Consider the following 20,114-nt stretch of genomic DNA (forward strand, 5'->3'; position numbering starts at 1 on the left):
CAAGTAAATTCCTGGAGGTTAAGGAGACTTTCTGTCAAGTTTGAAAATTGTCCATAGTGTGTTTGAGTGTCAGGTTTCTAAGATTACCATTCCTTCTGTTATTATAGATCTAATATTCTTTTGTGTCCCTTTCACTCAAAAGCAGGTTGTTCTGATCCTTCCAAGCTTTGCCAGAATTCAGTACCAGGTGTCAGGATTTCTAAATGATTTTGGTTTTAGTAGAAATTTTATTCTTAATACAGTAATTTCAGTCCATATTAAATGCCTTTTGTTTTTTCCTTATGCACTGGGCCACATTTTTGGTCTCTAACTACAAAGATTAAAAAAAAAAAGAAGTCGCACAATCACAGGACTCTGGGAGCAGGAGCTTTAAAAATTAAATATGACAAAACTAAGAATATCACATGGTTTTCCAGTGCTGCTTCCTGTATGGTAATAGCTGCCTGTAGAGCAAAGATCCTTATCATAGCTTTGCTGGTTTTGCTTGTATAGAACATATTTTTTCAGAATGGCTCTCTGTTGTCTCATTTTTTTCTGAGAAACACGAGAAATTTTTACGGTCTGATTTACAGGTAATTAAAAATAATACAAATAAATAGAAAGTTATTCAACTGAATTTTCCCTAGCTGTAGTTACAAGCTGAGCTCCAATATTAATTTGCCTTTTAATTTTACTCAGAAAAAAATACTTGCCTTATTATATGAACTGCAAATTAGAATATTTTGTAAATTCATGATTTCCACTATACATTTTTTGAGCTGTACTTAATGTTTGATTTCGCAACACTTCATAAAATGAAAAAAAGATATCTCGAAAGTAAAACCTGAGTCTTTCCAGAAAGAGAAATCCTTCTTAAGACCTAACATGAAGTTTAGTTAAAATATAAAGTAGTACTTTAATTAATCTATTTTACTTATGAAGAGAATTCCAGGTCTCACTGATCTGACATGTTTTATAAAGTATGTTCAAAGATGGGGAAGAGTACCAGAGAAATTGATCCTCACCTCCCCCAGAGCAGGACAGGCCACAATCAAAGTGAAGACAGGACAAGGAGAAAGCTGTAGCTTGTGGCAGGGAAAGAGAAGACTGCACTAAAATGGCTGAGGGACTCAAAACGTATCCAGAACAGGTGACAGCTGAGGTCAAGCTACACTGGGCTAGAAAGAAGGCAGTGATACCATGGCTTTGCTAAGCTTTGTGCTTCAGGAGGGCATGGTAGTTGGACTGCAGAGAATGAAAGTTTTATGCGAGTCTTAAAAATAAAGAAGGAGAGAGAAGAAAGAACAGGAAAAGAGAAAAATAGAAAATGTAAAAGGAAATGTGTCCTGGTTTCAGCTGGGATAGAGTTAATTTTCTTCCTAGTAGCTGGTATAGTGCTGTGTTTTGGATTTAGGATGAGAATAATGTTGATAACACACTGATGTTTTAGTTGTTGCTGAGTAGTGCTTACACCAGTCAAGGACTTTTCAGCTTCCCCTGCTCTGCCCGGTGCACAAGAAGCTGGGAGGGAGCACAGCCAGGACAGCTGACCCAGACTGGCCAAAGGGCTATGCCATACCATATGGCGTCATGCTCAGTATATAAACTGGGGGAGTTGACTGGGGGCAGTGATCGCTGCTCGGGGACAGGCTGGACATCGGTCAGTGGGTGGTGAGCAGTTGCATCACTTGTTTTTCCTGGGTTTTGTTTCTCTCTTTCTGTCTCGTTGCTTTCCTTTTCATTACAATTTATTATTATTATTATTATTATTATTATTATTATTATTATATTTCAATTATTAAACTGTTCTTATCTCAATCCATGAGTTTTTTTCACTTTTACTCTTCCTATTCTCTCCCCCATCCCACCAGAGAGGGAAGGTGAGCGAGCGGCTGTGTGGTGCTTAGTTGCTGGCTGGGGTTAAACCACGACAAAATGAACTTCAGGCACAGTGACCAGCTGCATGGATGGAGTGAGAGGAAGCAAATCTGGCAGTAAAGTACTTTTACAACCCTGACTTGGACTTTCTGGGAGCCAAACTATCCCTCTAGGGTAAGCTCTGCCCCACCTTCTGCCTGCCAGGACAGCCTTCCCAGGCCCATTTTACTAGCTGCATTTGGAATAATGCCTCTCCCCGCTGCTCTGGCCCCAGCTATTTCCAGCTGGCCCTGCCATGTTCCCACATCCCTCCCATACGATGAATGAACTGTCAGCTGTGATTTTGGGATGAGTTCTAAGGACTAGCATACAGCTCTAGCAGATGTGTACTGGCAAGCTGAGTAGCTGGCTTTTCAAGCTCCAAATGTTTTTTTTAATATACATATATGTATATTTCTACAATCACATGCACACATGCATACACACATATGTATATAAAAGAACAGAATTCCAGGGAAACCAAAGCCATGAGAAGTCTGGAAAGAGCTGTTGACAGGAGATAGGTACATAAGCAGACTGAGTTGGCAATATGCAGTGTTACATCTTTTGTGCATACATTAGCTAAAGAAACTGTTTTGAACTGTGTTTTCCATTCCTAGTTGTAAATGTTCATATGTCTGTGTTTCTATGTGCCTAACACTTTCTGTTGGAAGTGCTGTTTGTTGAGAAACGGTGCTCCCAGGATAGTCAGCTCCTCCTGCTCGAGTAGCTTTCCTCCCTTTTCTTTCTTTGTGCCTTGCCCAGTTGCTTCTGCTATAGACCCATAGCTGATCTTCCTGGGTGGCTAGCTGCAGGCTTCAGGTGGGTTTACCCCTGTCCACCCTCCGTCTCAGAGGATTCTTGTAGAGGTTGTCCCTTGCCCCTCCCTGAACAGCTTTCTTACTGTTTTTTTTTTTTGTTTGTCATACTTTTCTTTTTATCCTTTCTTCCCTGAAATCCCAGAGATCCCTGAGGAAGGGTCAGATACGTCTTTTGTGCTGCTCTGAAAAGAGCCAGTTTAGATTTTCATTCACTTACTGCCTCGAGTCCTTTTATGTATCAATAGGAGAAATTAGAAAAATATAGAGTCTCTTTGATAGAGTATATAAATAACCTTTGGGAAGCAACAGCAGGAAGGAAACATGAAACTCATAAAGGAGCTGCAGTTCTTGATTGCTGTGCCAATTTTGTTTACCTTAACAGAAAATTTTGACCTGCAAAGCAAGAATTCACCCAATTCACATTTCTAATTTTATCTTTCTGTTTGCCTGTCTTCAAATGTTGTGGATGTGCAGCAGAGATATAGACGCTGTCCAAGAAATCCTCCTCTACTGCAGCCAGTTTTTTTGGCACATAACACAAGCTGTATTGTGATATGAGTAAAACTTGTAATGTGGGGAAATGGATGGATCTAAAATGATATTTGTATGTTTAGCATACAGGACAGAAATGCAGAGGCACAGAGTCACTTGAGTGTGCAACAAAATCAGTTTGTGTTTTGCAGACTGAATTCCTTCATGACAGGCTCATTAAAAGTTCTTGCTGTCAAATGCTGTTTGCTTTCACCTTCAAAACTGTCTGCATTAAAAATTAGTAACTCCACTTGGAAGTTATCTACATAAAGTATTGTTCCTGTCAGTGGTGCAGTGCTAGGCAAGGGTGGGAGGGAGAGCACACACTCAGCAAATGAATTCAAGAAGGGCCTGATTTAATGTATTGCTCAAAAACATTGGTATAGTCTAAGCTAGTATGGCACACTCTGGATGAAGTCTAGCTTAGCAGGACTTGACAGTAAGGGGGATTTACTTCTGCTAAGTTAACTCAGCTAACCATGCTTTGCAAGCCTAAATAGTTACTATTTATTTTCAAGATTACTATCAGAACATTGGTTTCTCTGTTTTGTGTTTTGAAACTTTCCAGCCCCATAAACTCTTCGTGTGGAATACAGGTTCTTCTAGAATCAGCTAGCTCGCTATTTCTAAGTGTTTCTACTTGTGCAGATGGCTATTACATTATATCTCTCCATTCCTCTGTGAGCATTGTTGTCAGCAGCTGGTGCATTCCCCATACACTAAGGCCTTCAATGGTATGGCAGTTACGTGGCAATAATGAGAATCTGTAGGAAATTTCCCATAATATTATTAAAGGGTGGTTTCAAGGGAGAAGCACATGACAAAAACCTGGTTCATGTAGTTACTGTAAAAGTAACTAGTGTATCTTCACTTTAATCTTTATTGTACTGTCAAATTCACAGCTTTAAGTTTAACTCAAATGAACAGCCAAGGTAATCTAGGATTATCTATCTCCAGATCATATTTGATACATATATGAGAAAGGACAGATTTTTACTGGTCCTTTTGGCTATCAAATTTCTGGCAAAAAGCAATGAATTTTTGTAATATGAAATTATACATATCAGGATATGGAGCATAAAAATGTTTGCAAATACCTAATTTCAATCATAGATGAAAGAATTAAGGGAAAAAAAAACCAAAGAAAACATACTAGAGACATCAGAGCACACAAGGCCAAACTGCAAGTCTCGTAGTCTTCCAAATACTCAGGACCATGGGCTATTAGCCAGCATGCTGCATACAATGCTCAGAAGCTGGATAATTTCTAAAGTACTATGTCCACTGAACCTCATTGTTCTGTGATTTAATATCTAAAATCTGGTGCCTATTAAAAAAGATTCACTAAGATAGGATCACCTAACCAGAAGCTAATGGAATTGTGGGAGCTTTATTAAAAACAGAATTTATGAAAGTGAATATGATATTTGAAAATATTCCTTGCAGCTGCTGAGACCCTTTATGTTTTGTTTTGATTAAGTTTTGTAAAATACCCCTATTTTTCTTCTTTGCATTGAACTTTTCATAAAGCATTCCCTCACTGCCATTCATTCCCTTCTGCTTTTCCACTCTACTTCTTTAATGAACAGTCAGTTGTCCTTATCAGACATTACCTACATGAATTAAAAGGACCCCAAGATGATCTGTGTGTCTTGTTTTCTGCCCATCAAAGATGGAAATGAACTGCCTTGGTTAAAATGCCAGTCAATAACATGTCAAATTTTATTCTTCCTCAGGCATATCTTATTTAGTTTGCTCAGAAGTAAACATCATTCAGTGAAAATACAGACATCATATTTCAGAATTAAAACCTAAAAAGATGGTCATCAGATCAATTCCATGGTCTTGCAAAAAGGGCTAAGATAACAGCAGCCGCCAGTAACCATACCTGAACTGGAAAAGGTTTTCTTCAAGTACAAACCAGTATCTGAGGATAAAAATCATAGTGATTTGCAGATATAAATATGATGAAATATGGAAATTAGTTCTTTTCTGCTCAGTTCTTCCATAAGAATAAAAGCTAATAAGCAGAGAGAAAGGACACTTACATTTTTGCATTATCTGTCTCAAATAAATTAAATCATTGTAATAAAATATAATGTTTAATATTAAAGTATTTGATGTTTCTAATGTGCTATGTCTCCTGACAAATGATATTTGAGTTCCTTAAAGGTCGCACAAAAGGAGCTGTCTTTAGGGTGTTTATGAATATATTCTAGTTAGAATACAAAGGAGTTGCTTATGAATGTGTGGAACACAAAAGTTTTGACAACATCGATTACTGATATTTGGGTTCATTTCTTACATGATCATAAACACTCTACTGCAGAATTTGTATGTTAGGCCAATTAAAATTTCAGTTGCTTCTTATAGCAAGTGAATTGAAAATAGTACCAACAGGAATGTGATTATCAACATTTGAAACTAATAAACTCCGCTTTATTCATGGTCATCCATCTATGCCATACACTGAAATACCACTTTAGAAAATCTTCTTTATTATCATCTCATTAACATAGCATTAGCTACAGCCACCTATTAGATGCCTGTATTGAGAGCGACCCCAAATACCTGGTTCCTTCCCTGACTGACACAAACCAAATGCCTAAGTCCAGAAGAGCATCTCCTATCCCAAAGTCAGTCAATGTTTGGATCCTCATCTGCAGTTTCATTTCCCTTTGTGGAAAATGATTTAAGAACTTTTATCTTGATTTGTCTTCCTTTACACTCATTTTTTTTCTCTTTAATCAAGGATGCCTAAGCCCATACTAACTCCCTTTAACACTGCGCAGAAAGTAGTTGGTATCTTGGATAGGAAGCCTCGCTGACTTACTGCTTTATTGCTAGGGCTGTTCACTCTTATCTGCAGACAGGCTTCAGCGGAAATCACCCACAGCAAAATAAGCTTTGCTTCAGTAGCAGTGGGCTCCTGCTTGTCATGCCATCATATTTCCAACCATACATGTCTCTGACAAACAAGCAGATAGACACTGACAAAACTTGTTTGAAAATCATCTCTCTTCTGTACAGAAAGGCTGCGTTGTGTGCTTGCTATAGGCCATATTTTCCTTCTGTCCCTCCAAGCTCTTTTCTCTAATATCAAATCAAATAAATTAAGCCAGCAAAACATGTGAGAGTAAACCTTATTTCATAAAAGAAATACAAATAAATGGTTTTAAATAATGGCAGGTGATAGTTCTTCTGCTAATAAATTATTTTACTCAACATTTCAATGATACTTTCCTCTTATTTACAGACTATGACCTACTGAGAAAGAACTGACCTCTGAGTATTAGAATGTGCAGAGGCTTAGCGCAAGAGTCTTAATACCTTAATATTCAGTAATACCACCAAAAAATTTGGGAGCAGTTCTGTTAATGCAGCTATCTAACTTCCAGACCACAGTTGGTATAGGTTTGCCCAGCTCAGAGTATAAGCAGAAAAAGTTTAGGTCTGTCTGGCCTTTCCTGCAAAGACATAGCCTAACCTCCTGTGAGACCTATTAGGATCTAACTTCTACATTAGCTTTCCGTCTTAGATCACTGAAACTACATCAAAGCAGTAGCAGCTGTAATCCAGAATGAACCGAATCCATATATTTTACCTAAGACCTTGTTTGGTTTCAGTAACTGACTTTGTTATGTTTCTTATTCTGCAAGTGGTTTCTGATGTATGTAGAATCTCCTTTTTTTACTTTATTAGTTTACAAGATGAATGATTGTTGTAGTTTAACCCCAGCCGGAAACTAAACACCACACAGCCACTCGCTCACTCCCCCCTGGTGGGATGGGGGAAAGAATCAGAAGGGTGAAAGGGAGAAAACTCGTGGGTTGAGATAAAGACAGTTTAATAGGTAAAGCAAAAGCTGCACATGCAAGCAAAGCAAAGCAAGGAATTCATTCACTCCTTCCCATGGGCAGGCAGGTGTTCAGCCATCCCCAGGAAAGCAGGGCTCCATCACGCGTAACGGTTACTTGGGAAGACAAATGCCATATCTCCGAACATCCTCCCCTTCCTTCTTCTTCCCCCAGCTTATATACTGAGCATGACGTCATATGGTATGGCATAGCCCTTTGGCCAGTCTGGGTCAGCTGTCCTGGCTGTGCCCCCTCCCAGCTTCTTGTGCACCCCCAGCCTACTCGCTTGGCAGGGCAGTGTGAGGAGCAGAAAAGACCTTGACTCTGTGTAAGCACTGCTCAGACATAATGAAAATATCCCTGTGTTATCAACACTGTTTCCAGCATAAATCCAAAACATAGCCCCATACTAGCTACTGTGAAGAAAATTAAGTCTATCCCAGCCAAAACCAGCACAATGATATATGTGTAAAGAAGGCGGCCCACTTAATTTATTTTTCTCTTATTCACAAGGCAGTACTACTAGCCCAGGAACCATTTCAGAAAACAATTCAAATAAAACATTATCTATCATTGGTTATTGTTCTCTCTCTGTAGGAAGACAAATTAAATAAATTTGTTCATATTGTAAACTATTTCTTATCCACTCAAAAAATCTGAAATAATGCAGTTAAGTTTCAAAGTCTGTTTAAATTGAATATGCACAGATGATCTGTTAGACAGTTACAGGATTGCACTGAAATGTTATGTATGTTTCATCTAAAGCTTTTAATGTTTATGGTTTAAAAATGTTAAATAGGTATTTTGGAACAGGAAATAGTTATGCATTTCTTGCATTTTAGTTATCATCTCTGGTGTCTCACAATCTTAGTACAGACATGGGTGGTTATTCGAGACATTGCATATAAATGCAGTAACAGGTAGTTCCTGCCCTGAAGATTTTTTAATGGAAATAAATAAAGCAAGGAGTAGGAGAAAGGAAGACTTGCATTTCTCACTTTAAAGGCAGGAGGATGAGATACAGAGAATGAGGGAGAAAACTGGTTTGAGGTAAGGAACTGCTAGCAAACTCCAAGACAGGAGCAGGAGACAAGGTTCTCACCCGACTCTCAGGTTGTTGCATGACATGAATCAGTGAATGACTCCTGTTATATGACCTGACACAGGGCCATGCCTTTCTGCTTCTCTCTGCTCTCACCTCATGACAGAATGGATGTGTCCCTCCTATTATGATCCAGCACAGAATTCTCCTTTTTCCTGTTATTCTCAATTTTCTTCCCCTTGATTAGTTTTATGAGTAGGATTGCAGAGTTGTACAATGACTGTTGTCAGAGTTTTCTTCCTATTTTAAAAGAAAAAGAAATTGTCATTTTATTTGCAACATGTAAAAATTTTGTTTCTTATTGTTTCAGGACACAGCAGGTCAGGAGAGATACAGAACAATTACCACGGCTTACTACCGGGGTGCAATGGGCTTCATTTTAATGTATGACATCACGAATGAAGAATCCTTCAATGCTGTGCAGGACTGGTAAGTAAAACTTGTAATTCGTATTAAATATCACAGAGAATATTTGATATCACTCATTTGCCGTGCTCAAGCATTCCTATACCCAAACATTCAGCTCTCTGAAAATAAGAACTGAGAACCTTAGCTTGATTCTGCTCTACAAGAAATGGGATCTTGGGTTGCCTAACATTTCCTGTGTAAGCACTAGGGATGTAGTCATTCACACTCCTCCAGGGGAAAGGGACAACTCCAGAGTGTGTCCCACCTTCTTCTCCCCATCAGTTATCTGTACGACTCTACACTGAATTGCTCTTACAAGTGTCTCTTTCCATCTACTAGAGAATCAATAAGCTTACATGACTAGCATAGACCAGACAACTAGCTTTTGGACAACTGAATTTATCTGAGAGGAGTCTCTGCTTGATACTCAAAGGGGAAGACACATTTGCTCACTGTGACTTGTTACGCCAAAGGGATGTTCTGCCCATTTTGTAAAAGCTGGAGGCATCATGCTGAGGGCTTGCTGTTACACAGTTGTGAGTACTGCTCTGTTCAACAGCATGAGACAGAATGTCCTGCCTAACAGGAGGTAGCTGAAAGTCTTATTTGTAGATGCTGCTATGAAAGTTTAGCAAAACCAGGGAATCAAGGAGTACACCCGGCCTCCCAGCTGAACCTGCAGTTGAGCCTGCCAGCACCACTACTTCCTAAGCCTGCTAGCTGATGCACTTTCTTGCTTTGCCTCTGCTGTCCGTTGTCCATGGGCTGATTCCATTCAAGCACTGGGTTAACTGGGTGATAATAGCTGTCTGGGACCAGCTGTAATCTGCAAATCTCATTACCCCATCTCCGTGCAAACTAGATGCCATGCCATGTATTATCTAGCTTCCTCTGATACAGAGGTTTCTTTATAGCAAGTGTAAATATGAGTACTTATTAATTTTCCCACCTGTTTGTTTTCCAGCCTCCTAGATCTGGTGTGGTTGGCACTCTTTCTCTCCTAGTGAAAAATAACTAGGCTTCATACTAATTTAAAAAATAAATAAATCCCTGTAAAATGAAACAAGAAAATATTTAAAAGCTATGGCGTTCTTAAATAGGTTTGTGAAATATTATTTTTCCATCAATATATCTAGAAGCTCTACAAACAGTTGGTAGCTACTATAAAAATTTGGTGGACAGGAGAGATTGCGTGATTGTGTGCTGAAAGCTATTGAGCAGTCATGTGCATGATGAAAGGGATGACAGAGCAGCAGAGTGACTCACTTGTCAGGATGAGACATAGATTTGCTTTTATTTTTAATTTCGTGAGCCCAGTTGCCACCCTGCTGTTCTTCCTCTGTTTTATTCCTCCCATCTCACAGCTGATAATTGGTTTTGATTAGCCCATGCTCCAATTTTGATAGTAATTACAAAACTACAGCTTGCTTCTGAATGTGAGAGAAGTTAAAGAAAACTCACAATTACCAATGTTGCAGAAGAGCAAGCATGACTGCGCACGTGTCTGTGCATTTGTGAAAGATATGGGGGGAGGGAGTGGGAGCTTTTAAGCCTCTCTGGGGCTTAAAATGCTTTTCCCTGTGATAAATGTGCCTGTGAAGACAGCGGTGCCATTTCATATACGTGCACAATTGGCCAAATCCAAGCTCAAATCCCATCAGTTTCAAGGCTTGATCTAGAAACTGCGCTGCAGTCAGGACAATGAATCTACAGGTGACTTTTAGATTTGGATAAAGGAGTTTGGTTTCAAATGTGTGTTGGGATGATTCTTTAAAAGCAGTTTGTTCAAAGCTGTTGTATTCATACTGAAAGGCATTTTTTTCAATCTGAAGTCTGGCTGACATTTCTCCTTTATAACAACAGATGGATAGTTGTATTTCCAGATGCCATACCTAGATCAGCATGAATCTATTCAGCTGTGAGAAATGCTATATCTAATTTGACTATTAACATTTTACATTAAAAAAAAATTAGTGTCTTTAATTTTATCTAAACCTATTAGCACCAATATATGCAACAGTATAGTAGCTAAGCATTTGTCCGCCACTCTGTGAGACTGAGAAAGTTTTTTGCCTAAGAGTTTGGCTAAATGACTTGAAGGTCCAATAAATTTCAACCATACTGCAGATGCTTCAGGAAACATTTATATCTTACCTTCGCTAAGTAAAATCAAAAAACTTAAAGATTACAAATGATGGTAACAACAAAGTTGTAACCTAAATAGAGATTTTTTTTGAGATTCAAAAACTTTTGGCATGAGAAATCTTGAGTTTCTACCTTTTGATAGTTCCTCTGTATGTACACCCAGTGATTTATTGCCTTCAGTCTCATCCAGAGGATGATGCTAAGAATACACTGCCAGTGCTCATGTCCTATAATTGCTCAGTCACTTCAGAATTGCTAACTTCTAGGGTATGTTCACCTAACCTGTGTCCTCTGAATAGCTATGATGTTCCCTGTATAGTTTCAGGTGTACTACAACAGATACTGTTTAAATGAGCCTAGTTTGGTGGACAGTTCAGACTGACCTACATAATTGACAGGTCCTTAATAATTTTGTACCATTTGGACATTTTTTGCATCATCTATAGACTTTATCAGCAGTTATTCTAAATGTTTAAAAACTTTGATAAAATAAGTGACGAGTATTTCTCCAAGAAGATTTATACAGGACCCCTAGCCACGTCTCAAGTTAATGATTACCCTTTTCCATTTCTCCATTGAGAGCTAATTCAGGTTGTAATCTTTTTCAGGGACTAATTTGTTTCTGTATGTTAGTTTTAGGGAGCAGTGCTAATCTTCTAACTAGTTCTCCTGAAGAAGAACCAGTCACCTACTTTTATCTCTGCAGTGTATTCTGCTAGTATTCTCCAAACTAACTGTATTTTTAAGTATATATTTCCAATTCTTTAGAGAATGCTAAAATGAAATGAAAACAATAAAGTAGCAGGCAAAAATACTTTCCTGCTCTAGATTTCAGAAGCATTTTGAATTTGAATTTTGTAGCTAACAGGTTTTTTTGTCACTTTATTTTTCTTTGTGAAATATTTGTAGTTGTTCATGCATCAAGACAAAGGAAACAGTATCTGCATAAACTTTTTCTATGATGGAAAACAGTTGGAGTGTATTATTTACAATACTGAAATTCCAAATGAATGTTATAGGTCTAGACAAAATGGGGAAATAATAGAATTTGTCTTCCTCAGACAGAAAGGATCATTAAGAGTATTCATTTGACTTAGGTAGGAGGAAGTTAGTTTCTCTCACTTAGCTCTTACTTCTGCCTCTGGTAGCAGGTTAGGTGAGCAACCTGTGTACATGACCCTTTTCCCGGGACAGCCTGAACAAGCCAGTACTGCTGGCTAGGAAGCAGTGCTAGGTCAGTCTCTGAATGTGTTTCCTCTGAAGAAAATGCCAGTGGCAGTAGTCACAGCACTGAACAATATTCTCCTTTATAGATACAGATTTTCAGAAATTCACAAAGACCAACAGTTTCTGTTTCTATTCAGTGAGAGTGGATGTGTGCTGAAAATCTGGCTGCTAGCAGAAACAGCAAAGCAAACATGCTTTGACTCAGCAGATCTCCTATGGAGCTCTGCTCAGAATTTGAAGATGCCTTTTCCAGGAGGCTTTTTCCTTTAGAAATGTAGCTAATGCTGCAAGTGCCAAGTGTGTACCTTGCAGTGCTTTGGTGCATGTTGATCATGCCACCCTAAAAAGATGCAGATTTTGGGAACAGCTTTATTTCTTATAAATAGGAACCACTTGTAGAGCATAATTTTTCTGCCTGGCTGAGGTCTAAATTAGAAACAAGCAATAACCAAAACATGCCATTGAGCTGAATTCTTTAGATAGCATCTACACGTTTCAAGTAATTGGTCTAGTGGAATCTGATTTTCTTTAACAAATTCCTTATTAAATCTGAAGAGGAAATAAGTGAATGTTGAGAATGGCTTCATGCCACTTGAATGCATATTTCTTTTAGTTCAGTTATAATGTCACAGTGGTTGCATTCATTCCTCTTTTATGCTACCACCTGTAGCATTTACATTTTTTAGCCTTTTTCATCATTACATTTCACTAGGAGCTTTTATGCCCCCTTTCCTCTTAGTGGTTCAGTCCACATAAGGTGTAGACCACTGCTTTATGGCAGTGGTTCCTTACGGTAGAAAGGAGAGGTTGAAGGCTTTGTACTTTCTTTGCAAATGCTATCAACTCAGTATGTTAAGTTCTATAGAAATGACAGGAAAAAAAATGCCCCTGAGTTGAAGTTAAGCCTGTTTTTTTATAAATACAGCCTTTCTAGGCTTTTAATGACAGGTTTGGGGTTGAAGAGTTATTTATACTCAGGATATTTCTAATGCAGTGTCTCCGGCTAGGTCAGAAACAGCAGAAATGTAAACCATGATCTAAATGATTGAATTTTTATGTTCTAGGTTGAAACCCAGCTGGCTTGACTTGAAACTTTGCAAAGTCTGAAGGCTAGACAGGGACAGAGAGCACATTGTGTATAGTGGTTTACACTCACTTTAAGTTGCTCCTCTGCACCTGAAAATGTTGTCCCAACTTCAAGTGTTTGTCTGGCAATATCTTTATCATTGTCTGGTGACTGCTGAAAGCACTGATGTGGAGGGCTTCCTTGTGCAGGAATTCAAAACTTGAGAATTCCACATTGCTGAAGTCTCAGATTCAGGGATGCTTCCTCAGGAGACACACAAGGCTGAAGGAGCCTAAGACCTTTGAATTATTAAAGTTTTCAGACGATCTGTGTTTTGTGAGCCTGTCAAGGTCTACAGAACCGATTCTTCCTGCATTCTGGATGAGCTGGGAGGACAGCATCCTAGGAAAAACTTTGATTGCCCACACTCTTTAAAAAATAAAGTATTTCTTAAAAATTATAAGATGGATATTTTTTAATGTCCCTGTTGGAAAGGAGTATGCTTACAGATCTTCTTAAGAAGTTCAGAGGGTCTTCCATGAAAGATGCTGCTTTTTCCTCTTTTTCTCTTGCTTTTTTCTCTAATGTCATTTGAAAGGCTCCCCATCTTCAGTCTGCTCAAGATCATCAACTTTGGGAAGGAATCAGCTGGCAGAAGGTACATAATCTGCCTATTTTTTGAAGGAGACAGAGGCTTAGGACACAGCAGGCAATTTCTGATTTAAGAACTCTGTTGTTCTGTGTTTACTTGTACAGTTCCATAGGAACTTCTTGCAGAATGTAGTGCTAACCAATATGCTTGGAACAACATGAAAATTAAGTTAATTTCAAATTAAAGCCAACAGAATGAAATTCTAATTTTGCATCCTTCATCAGTGCCTATAACACATGGGAGATGGTTACTGGGAATTGGGTCTGGGCAAAGAAAACAGAAATAAAACAGTAGGCATCAGATACATCCAGAGTAGATCTTGAGCTGTGCAATATTATGCGTTCAGCCATTACCAGAAATGTTGTTTGGGGTTTTTTTCCCTATAGTATACATGGCTTGAATTAAATTCTTCAAAGTATCATTTGAGATTGTTAAAGCAGAACCTTAAAAAGTGACTATGCTACTATTAATTCAAGATAATATTCAGAATTAAGGCTTAAAAAATATGAACATTCACTACAACATGGCATTTGGCAGCTGGATTTACTGGATATACCAGTACCAGTTGTCATTCTGGACAACATTGTGAAAAAAATTGTTCCATTTCTTCAAACTATTAGCTTTTTCTTTCCTTTTAGCACCTCAAGTGAACTACAAGTTAGCAGCTATGGCTGCAGTGCACTAGAAATTTTTTCTGTGTTCTGCTGTGTCTCTCTTGTAATAAGAGACACGATGGCATTTTTTGAATTGTCATTAAGAGAAATAATAAAATTGGAAAATACATTAGCATGTTAATGGGCAAATGTAAAAAGTCCTCAAAGCAAATTAAGCCTATTAAGTTAATGTCAGTACTGCTACATGCAATTCTAAAGTGCATATGTTCTAAAGAGTACCTTCTTTTTGCTTCCACCTAGAAAATGTCAGTCTAATATTCATGCTCAGCACACGCTTGAACTACAGACAGGCTATTTTTCTTTTACCTCTCAATATTGAACTTAGTTCTATCATTTAAGAAAAATCCATTATTTGCTATATATCAGGATACAAATCTGGAAAGTGCTTCTAGGCAAATTTAGCCTCCATCCATCTTTGCCAAAACATATGACCTGACATGCAGCACAATTTGTGTGGTTCTGCTGCACAGAGAGCAGACTCAAGCCGTGTATGCCATTCCCTGTGCACATCCTCGGGAGCTCTGTCCCACGGGGCTGTGTCCAGACATGAGCTGCATCATGTCCACTGGTAATCCACACACAAACTGAGTGTCTGCCAGGCAGCCAACAGCAACCTCAACTCAACAATGCAACTTAGAGCCAGCTTACACCAAGCAGGTGCAAGAAGTTGCACATTGTTGGATAATTTCATGGCATTCTCCTATATAAAACAAAAGAATGAAACACTAATATTGCACAAATTATATTCAGTGAAAAGAAGAGAGTGAAATTTAAGGTTTAATATTTCAAAGGAATCACAGTTTGGAATATTTTTTGTTTCTATCTAAGTCTTTTTTCTGCACAATGGATGAACATCAGGGAACTGGTATTCTTTACAGACTTAAATATAGGAAACCAAAACACATTTTACAATTTGAAATATTAGTGGTTGCAATTACATGAAATTTACAGTTTTCCCTTTTAATGTTCACTATTGGTAATGGACTTCTGTTATGCACAAAATGACACTAAAATTCTTTGCTTCTTCATAAACTGTGAATACTTGCTTTATTTTACTTTTCCTTTTCACTTTTTATTTCTGTAAGAAGAATTAAGGCCAGTGGCAAATTAGATATACTTCAAAACCAAAATATTTTTTCCCACTCAGAATAGAATAGAATAGAACAGAACAGAACAGAATATTTCAGTTGGAAGGGACCTACAACGATCATCTAGTCCAACTGCCCGACCATTTCAGGGCTGACCAAAAGTTAAAGCATGTTAGTAAGGGCATCGTCCAAATGCCTCTTAAACACTGACAGGCATGGGGCATCGACCACCTCTCTAGGAAGCCTGTTCCAGGGTTTGACTACTCTCTTGGTAAAGAAATGCTTCCTAATATCCAGTCTAAACCTCCCCTGATCCAACTTTGAGCCATTCCCACACACATCCTGTCACAGGATACCAGGCAGAAGAGCTCAGCACCTCCCTCTCCACTTCCCCTCCTCAGGAAGCTGCAGAGAGCAATGAGGTCGCCCCTCAGCCTCCTTTTCTCCAAACTAGACAAACCCAGAGTCCTTAGCCTCACCTCATAGGACATTCTTTCCAGCCCTTTCACCAGCTTTGTTGCCCTCCTCTGGATGCATTTAAGGACCTTAACATCCTTCTTAAATTGTGGGGCCCAGAACTATACACAGTACTCAAGGTGAGGATGCACCAACTCTAAATACAGAGGGATAATCACCTCTTTTGACCAGTTGGTTATACTGTGTTTGATGCACCCCAGGATGTGGTTTGCCCTCTTGGCTGCCAGGGCACACTGCTGACTCATATTGAGCCTGCTGTCAACCAGCACCCCCAGATCCCTTTCTGCAGGGCTGCTCTCCAGCCACTCCTCTCCCAATTTATACTTGTGTCCAGCATTACTCTGTCCCAGGTGCAGAATCCGGCATTTGGTCTTGTTAAATTTCATGCCATTAATGCTTGCCCAATGCTCCAATCTATCTAGATGTCTCTGCAAGGCCTTTTGTCCCTCGAGACAGTCAACAGCACCTCCCAGTTGGGTATCATTAGCAAACCTGCTAATGGTGCATTCAACTCCTGCATCCAGATCATTGATAAATATATTGAACAGAACTGGCCCTAGGATTGAGCCCTGAGGAACACTGCTGGGGACTGGTCGCCAGCCAGATGTAGCCCCATTCACCACAACCCTTTGAGCCCTGCCCTTCAGCCAGTTCTTCACCCAGCGCACTGTGTACCTGCTTAGTATCAAGACATTTATCAAAATTTATTCTTGGTGGAACAAATGTGTTTTAAAATATTTAAACAAAACTCTCTATCCCAGGTCAGTTTGCTTAGCCATTTTTAACCCATTGTTTGGTACTGAATTCCTGATGTTGTAAATTGCATATGGAAAACTTAGTTCTCTGAGATGATGTCTTATCTTTTCCCTCAAAAGATTTTGTGCTGGTTTTGGCTGGGATAGAGTTAATTTTCTTCATAGGAGCTAGTATGGGGCTGTGTTTTGGATTTGTGCTGGAAACAGTGTTGATATAACACAGGAATGTTTTGGTTACTGCTGAGCAGTGCTTGCACAGAGTCAAGGCCTTTTCTGCTCCTCACACCATCCCACCAGTGAGTAGGCTGGGGGTGCACAAGAAATTGGGAGGGGACACAGCTGGGACAGCTGACCCCAACTGACCAAAGGCATATTCCATACCATATGACGTCATGCTCGGCATTAAAACTAGTGGGGAGGTTGGTGGGGGGGCCACTGCTCGGAGACTGGCTGGGCATCGGTCGGTTGGTGGTGAGCAATTGTTTTCATTTGCATCACTTGTCTTTCTTGGGTTTTATTTTCCTCTCTCTGTTTTTTTTCCCTCTTTTCCTTACAAATTTTAAAAGTTATTATTATTTCCTTTTAATTATTAAACTGGTTTTATCTCAACCCACGAGTTTCTTTCTCACTTTTACCCTTCCGATTCTCTCCCCCATCCTGCTGTGGGGGGAGTGAGCAAGCAGCTATTTGGTGCTTAGTTACCAGCTGGGGTTAAACCACGACAGTCCTTTTTTGGTGCCCAACGTGGGGCACAAAGGTTTTGAGATAATAACAGATTTCATTATATACATCTTTGATTATACTGAACCATATTCATACTTCGGGTACCATCGCATGGAGATGATTAGCAATTACACTTCTTTCTCTGAGAGGTTTTTTGTGGAGGAAATATAGAATGGCACCTTTACCACCTCCTTCTCTGACATTTTCTCCCTCGTTACAATAACTTTTCAGTATCTTGAACATCCTTGAGTAGTTAAAATACTTCTATTGGCATTTCTTAGGATTATTGTTTTGGTTTTGTCTAAGGTTAACAAGCTATTTAGGAACATGACCCAGGCTCCACGACAGTACGGTCATGGGTGGCAAGGCATGTGGGAGAATATGGGCAGGTATCTAGAGAACTTCTCACCTCCAATGGTCTGGAACTTCACTCCCGAACAAGTGCAGAAACCTGATGAAGTGATAGAATGTTTGAAAGAAAAAATGTCCTGGCTATTCCAAAGAGGCACAACTTACCGCACTGTGCTGGGGCCTGGCCTGCACCTACCAAACACTGCTCGGTATTATGCAGCACCCTCAAGGAGAAGAGAGGGTGTCTGGATCTGAAAACATGCCAACAGGCATTATGGCTAAACCAGACACTATATCAGTTGCCCCTATAACTAAAAAGAAACAATGGAAGCAGAAGTCAACTCGTTTAGTAAGGGATGAAGAAGCTTCTCCTAAGAGGGAGCAGGAGAAAGAATCAGAAGATGCAGCCTGTTCTGCAGCAGAGCAGTCACAAGAACAGGAGGAGGAAGAGACTGAAATCATAAATGAGACAGAAACCACCCTATCCCTAAGCAAGCTGCGAGATATGCAAAAAGATTTCAGCTGTCAACCAGGTGAGCTAATTCTCAGCTGGTTACTCTGATGCTGGGATATTGGGGCCAATAGTCAGGAATTAGAGGGTAAGGAAGCCCGGCAACTGGGATCCCTTGCTAGGGATAAGGCCATTGACAAAGGGATTGGAAAAGGGGCAGGAGTGCTCAGTCTTTGGCAGCGACTCCTGTCGAGTGTGAAGGACAGGAAGAATTCTTCAAGGAAGAACTTGCAAATTCCCGAAGCAAATGGACCACCACTGAGGGAGGTATCCAGTATCTGAGGGATTTAGCCATGGTGGAGGGGATCTATAACAACCTGGATGACAGCCAGGTATCCAAAGACCCGGATGAAATCCGGTGCATGCAGTCCATGTGGCGAACGTTTGTACGAAATGCACCAATGTCATATGTCAACACTTTGGCAATAATGAGCTGGACAGACATGGAGGCACCAACTATGGATGGATTGGCCAGACAATTCTCAGAATATGAAGATAATATCACTTCCTCCCTACAGGCCTGCATCTCGGTTGTGGAGAAACTGACCCAAAAACTGTCCGAGCAAACCAAGAAGGATAGGTCTTCCTCACGCACTCCAGCCAAGATCTCAGCTATTAAGAGTCAGCCTTTTTCTGTTCAAGGGAGAGGGTACTGGTGGCGCACACCACGTACAACCCTGTGGTTCTTCCTGCGTGAGCAGGGGGAGGACATGAGGAAGTGGGATGGTGAACCTACCTGGAGACTAGAAGCTCGGGTACAGGAACTGCAAGGAAAAACAACAGCCAAAAGGCATCCATCGAGGAAAATTACTGCTCCAGTGTCTGTTGGGCAGAGTAGAAGGGCTGATCGTACTTTTGACCCTGATGAAGGGATTTCTGGTTTGCAGTTACAAAAATCAAGTAATGAATGCTCCGACCAGGAAAAGAGGGGCCCTGCCTTTGGCCAGGCGGAAGAAAGGGACAACCAGGTTTACTGGACTGTGTGGATTCAATGGCCTGGCACATCAGCCCCACAGGAGTAAAAAGCTCTGGTGGACACTGGTGCACAGTGTACTCTAATACCATAAGATTACAAAGAGGCAGAATCAATCTGTATTTCTGGAGTGACAGGAGGATCCCAGCAGCTGTCTGTGTTGGAAGCTGAGGTAAGCCTAATTGGGAATGAGTGGCAAAAGCACCCCATTGTGACTGGTCCAGAGGACCCATGTATCCTTGGCATAGACTACCTCAGGAGAGGGTATTTCAAGGACCCAAAAGGGTACCGGTGGGCTTTTGGTATAGCTGCCTTGAGTACGGAGAAGATTAAGCAGCTGCCTAGCCTGCCTGGTCTCTCAGAGGATCCGTCTGTGGTGGGGCTGCTGCGGGTTAAATAACAGCAGGTGCCAATTGCTACCAGGACAGTGCACTGGCGACAATATCACACCAATGGAGACTCCCTGGTCTCCATTGCTGATCCATAAGCTGATCTGGTGACTGGAGAGTCAAGGAGTGATCAGCAAGACTCCCTCACCCTTTAACAGTGCCATATGGCCAGTGCAAAAATCTAACGGAGAGTGGAGGCTAACAGTAGACTATCAGGGCCTGAACGAAGTCACGCCGCTGCTGAGTGCTGCTGTACCAGACATGCTAGAACTCCAATATGAACTGGAGTCAAAGGCTGCCAAATGGTATGTGACAATTGATATAACTAACACGTTTTTCTCTATCCCTTTGGCAGCAGAGTGCAGGCCACAGTTTGCTTTCACTTGGAGGGGGGTCCAGTGCACCTGGAATCGACTGCCCCAGGGGTGGAAACACAGCCCCACCATTTGCCATGGACTGATCCAGACT

The 20,114-nt window shown here is 40.2% G+C and overlaps 1 protein-coding gene across 1 annotated transcript in view; it reads left to right on the plus strand.

Moving 5' to 3' along the window:
• LOC309601665 (ras-related protein Rab-3C-like) overlaps positions 1-20,114 on the plus strand; it is a gene marked incomplete at both ends in the record, with an annotated part of 155,142 nt that overhangs the window by 67,489 nt on the left and 67,539 nt on the right. The window contains one exon of the mRNA XM_082334829.1: positions 8,518-8,636. Within this exon, the coding sequence (XP_082190955.1) occupies positions 8,518-8,636 (119 nt within the window). The remainder of the gene's footprint in view (positions 1-8,517; positions 8,637-20,114) is intronic.

This window comes from Platalea leucorodia, assembly GCF_965183815.1.
Source record: "Platalea leucorodia genome assembly, chromosome: W".
Classification (NCBI taxonomy): Eukaryota; Metazoa; Chordata; class Aves; order Pelecaniformes; family Threskiornithidae; genus Platalea; species Platalea leucorodia.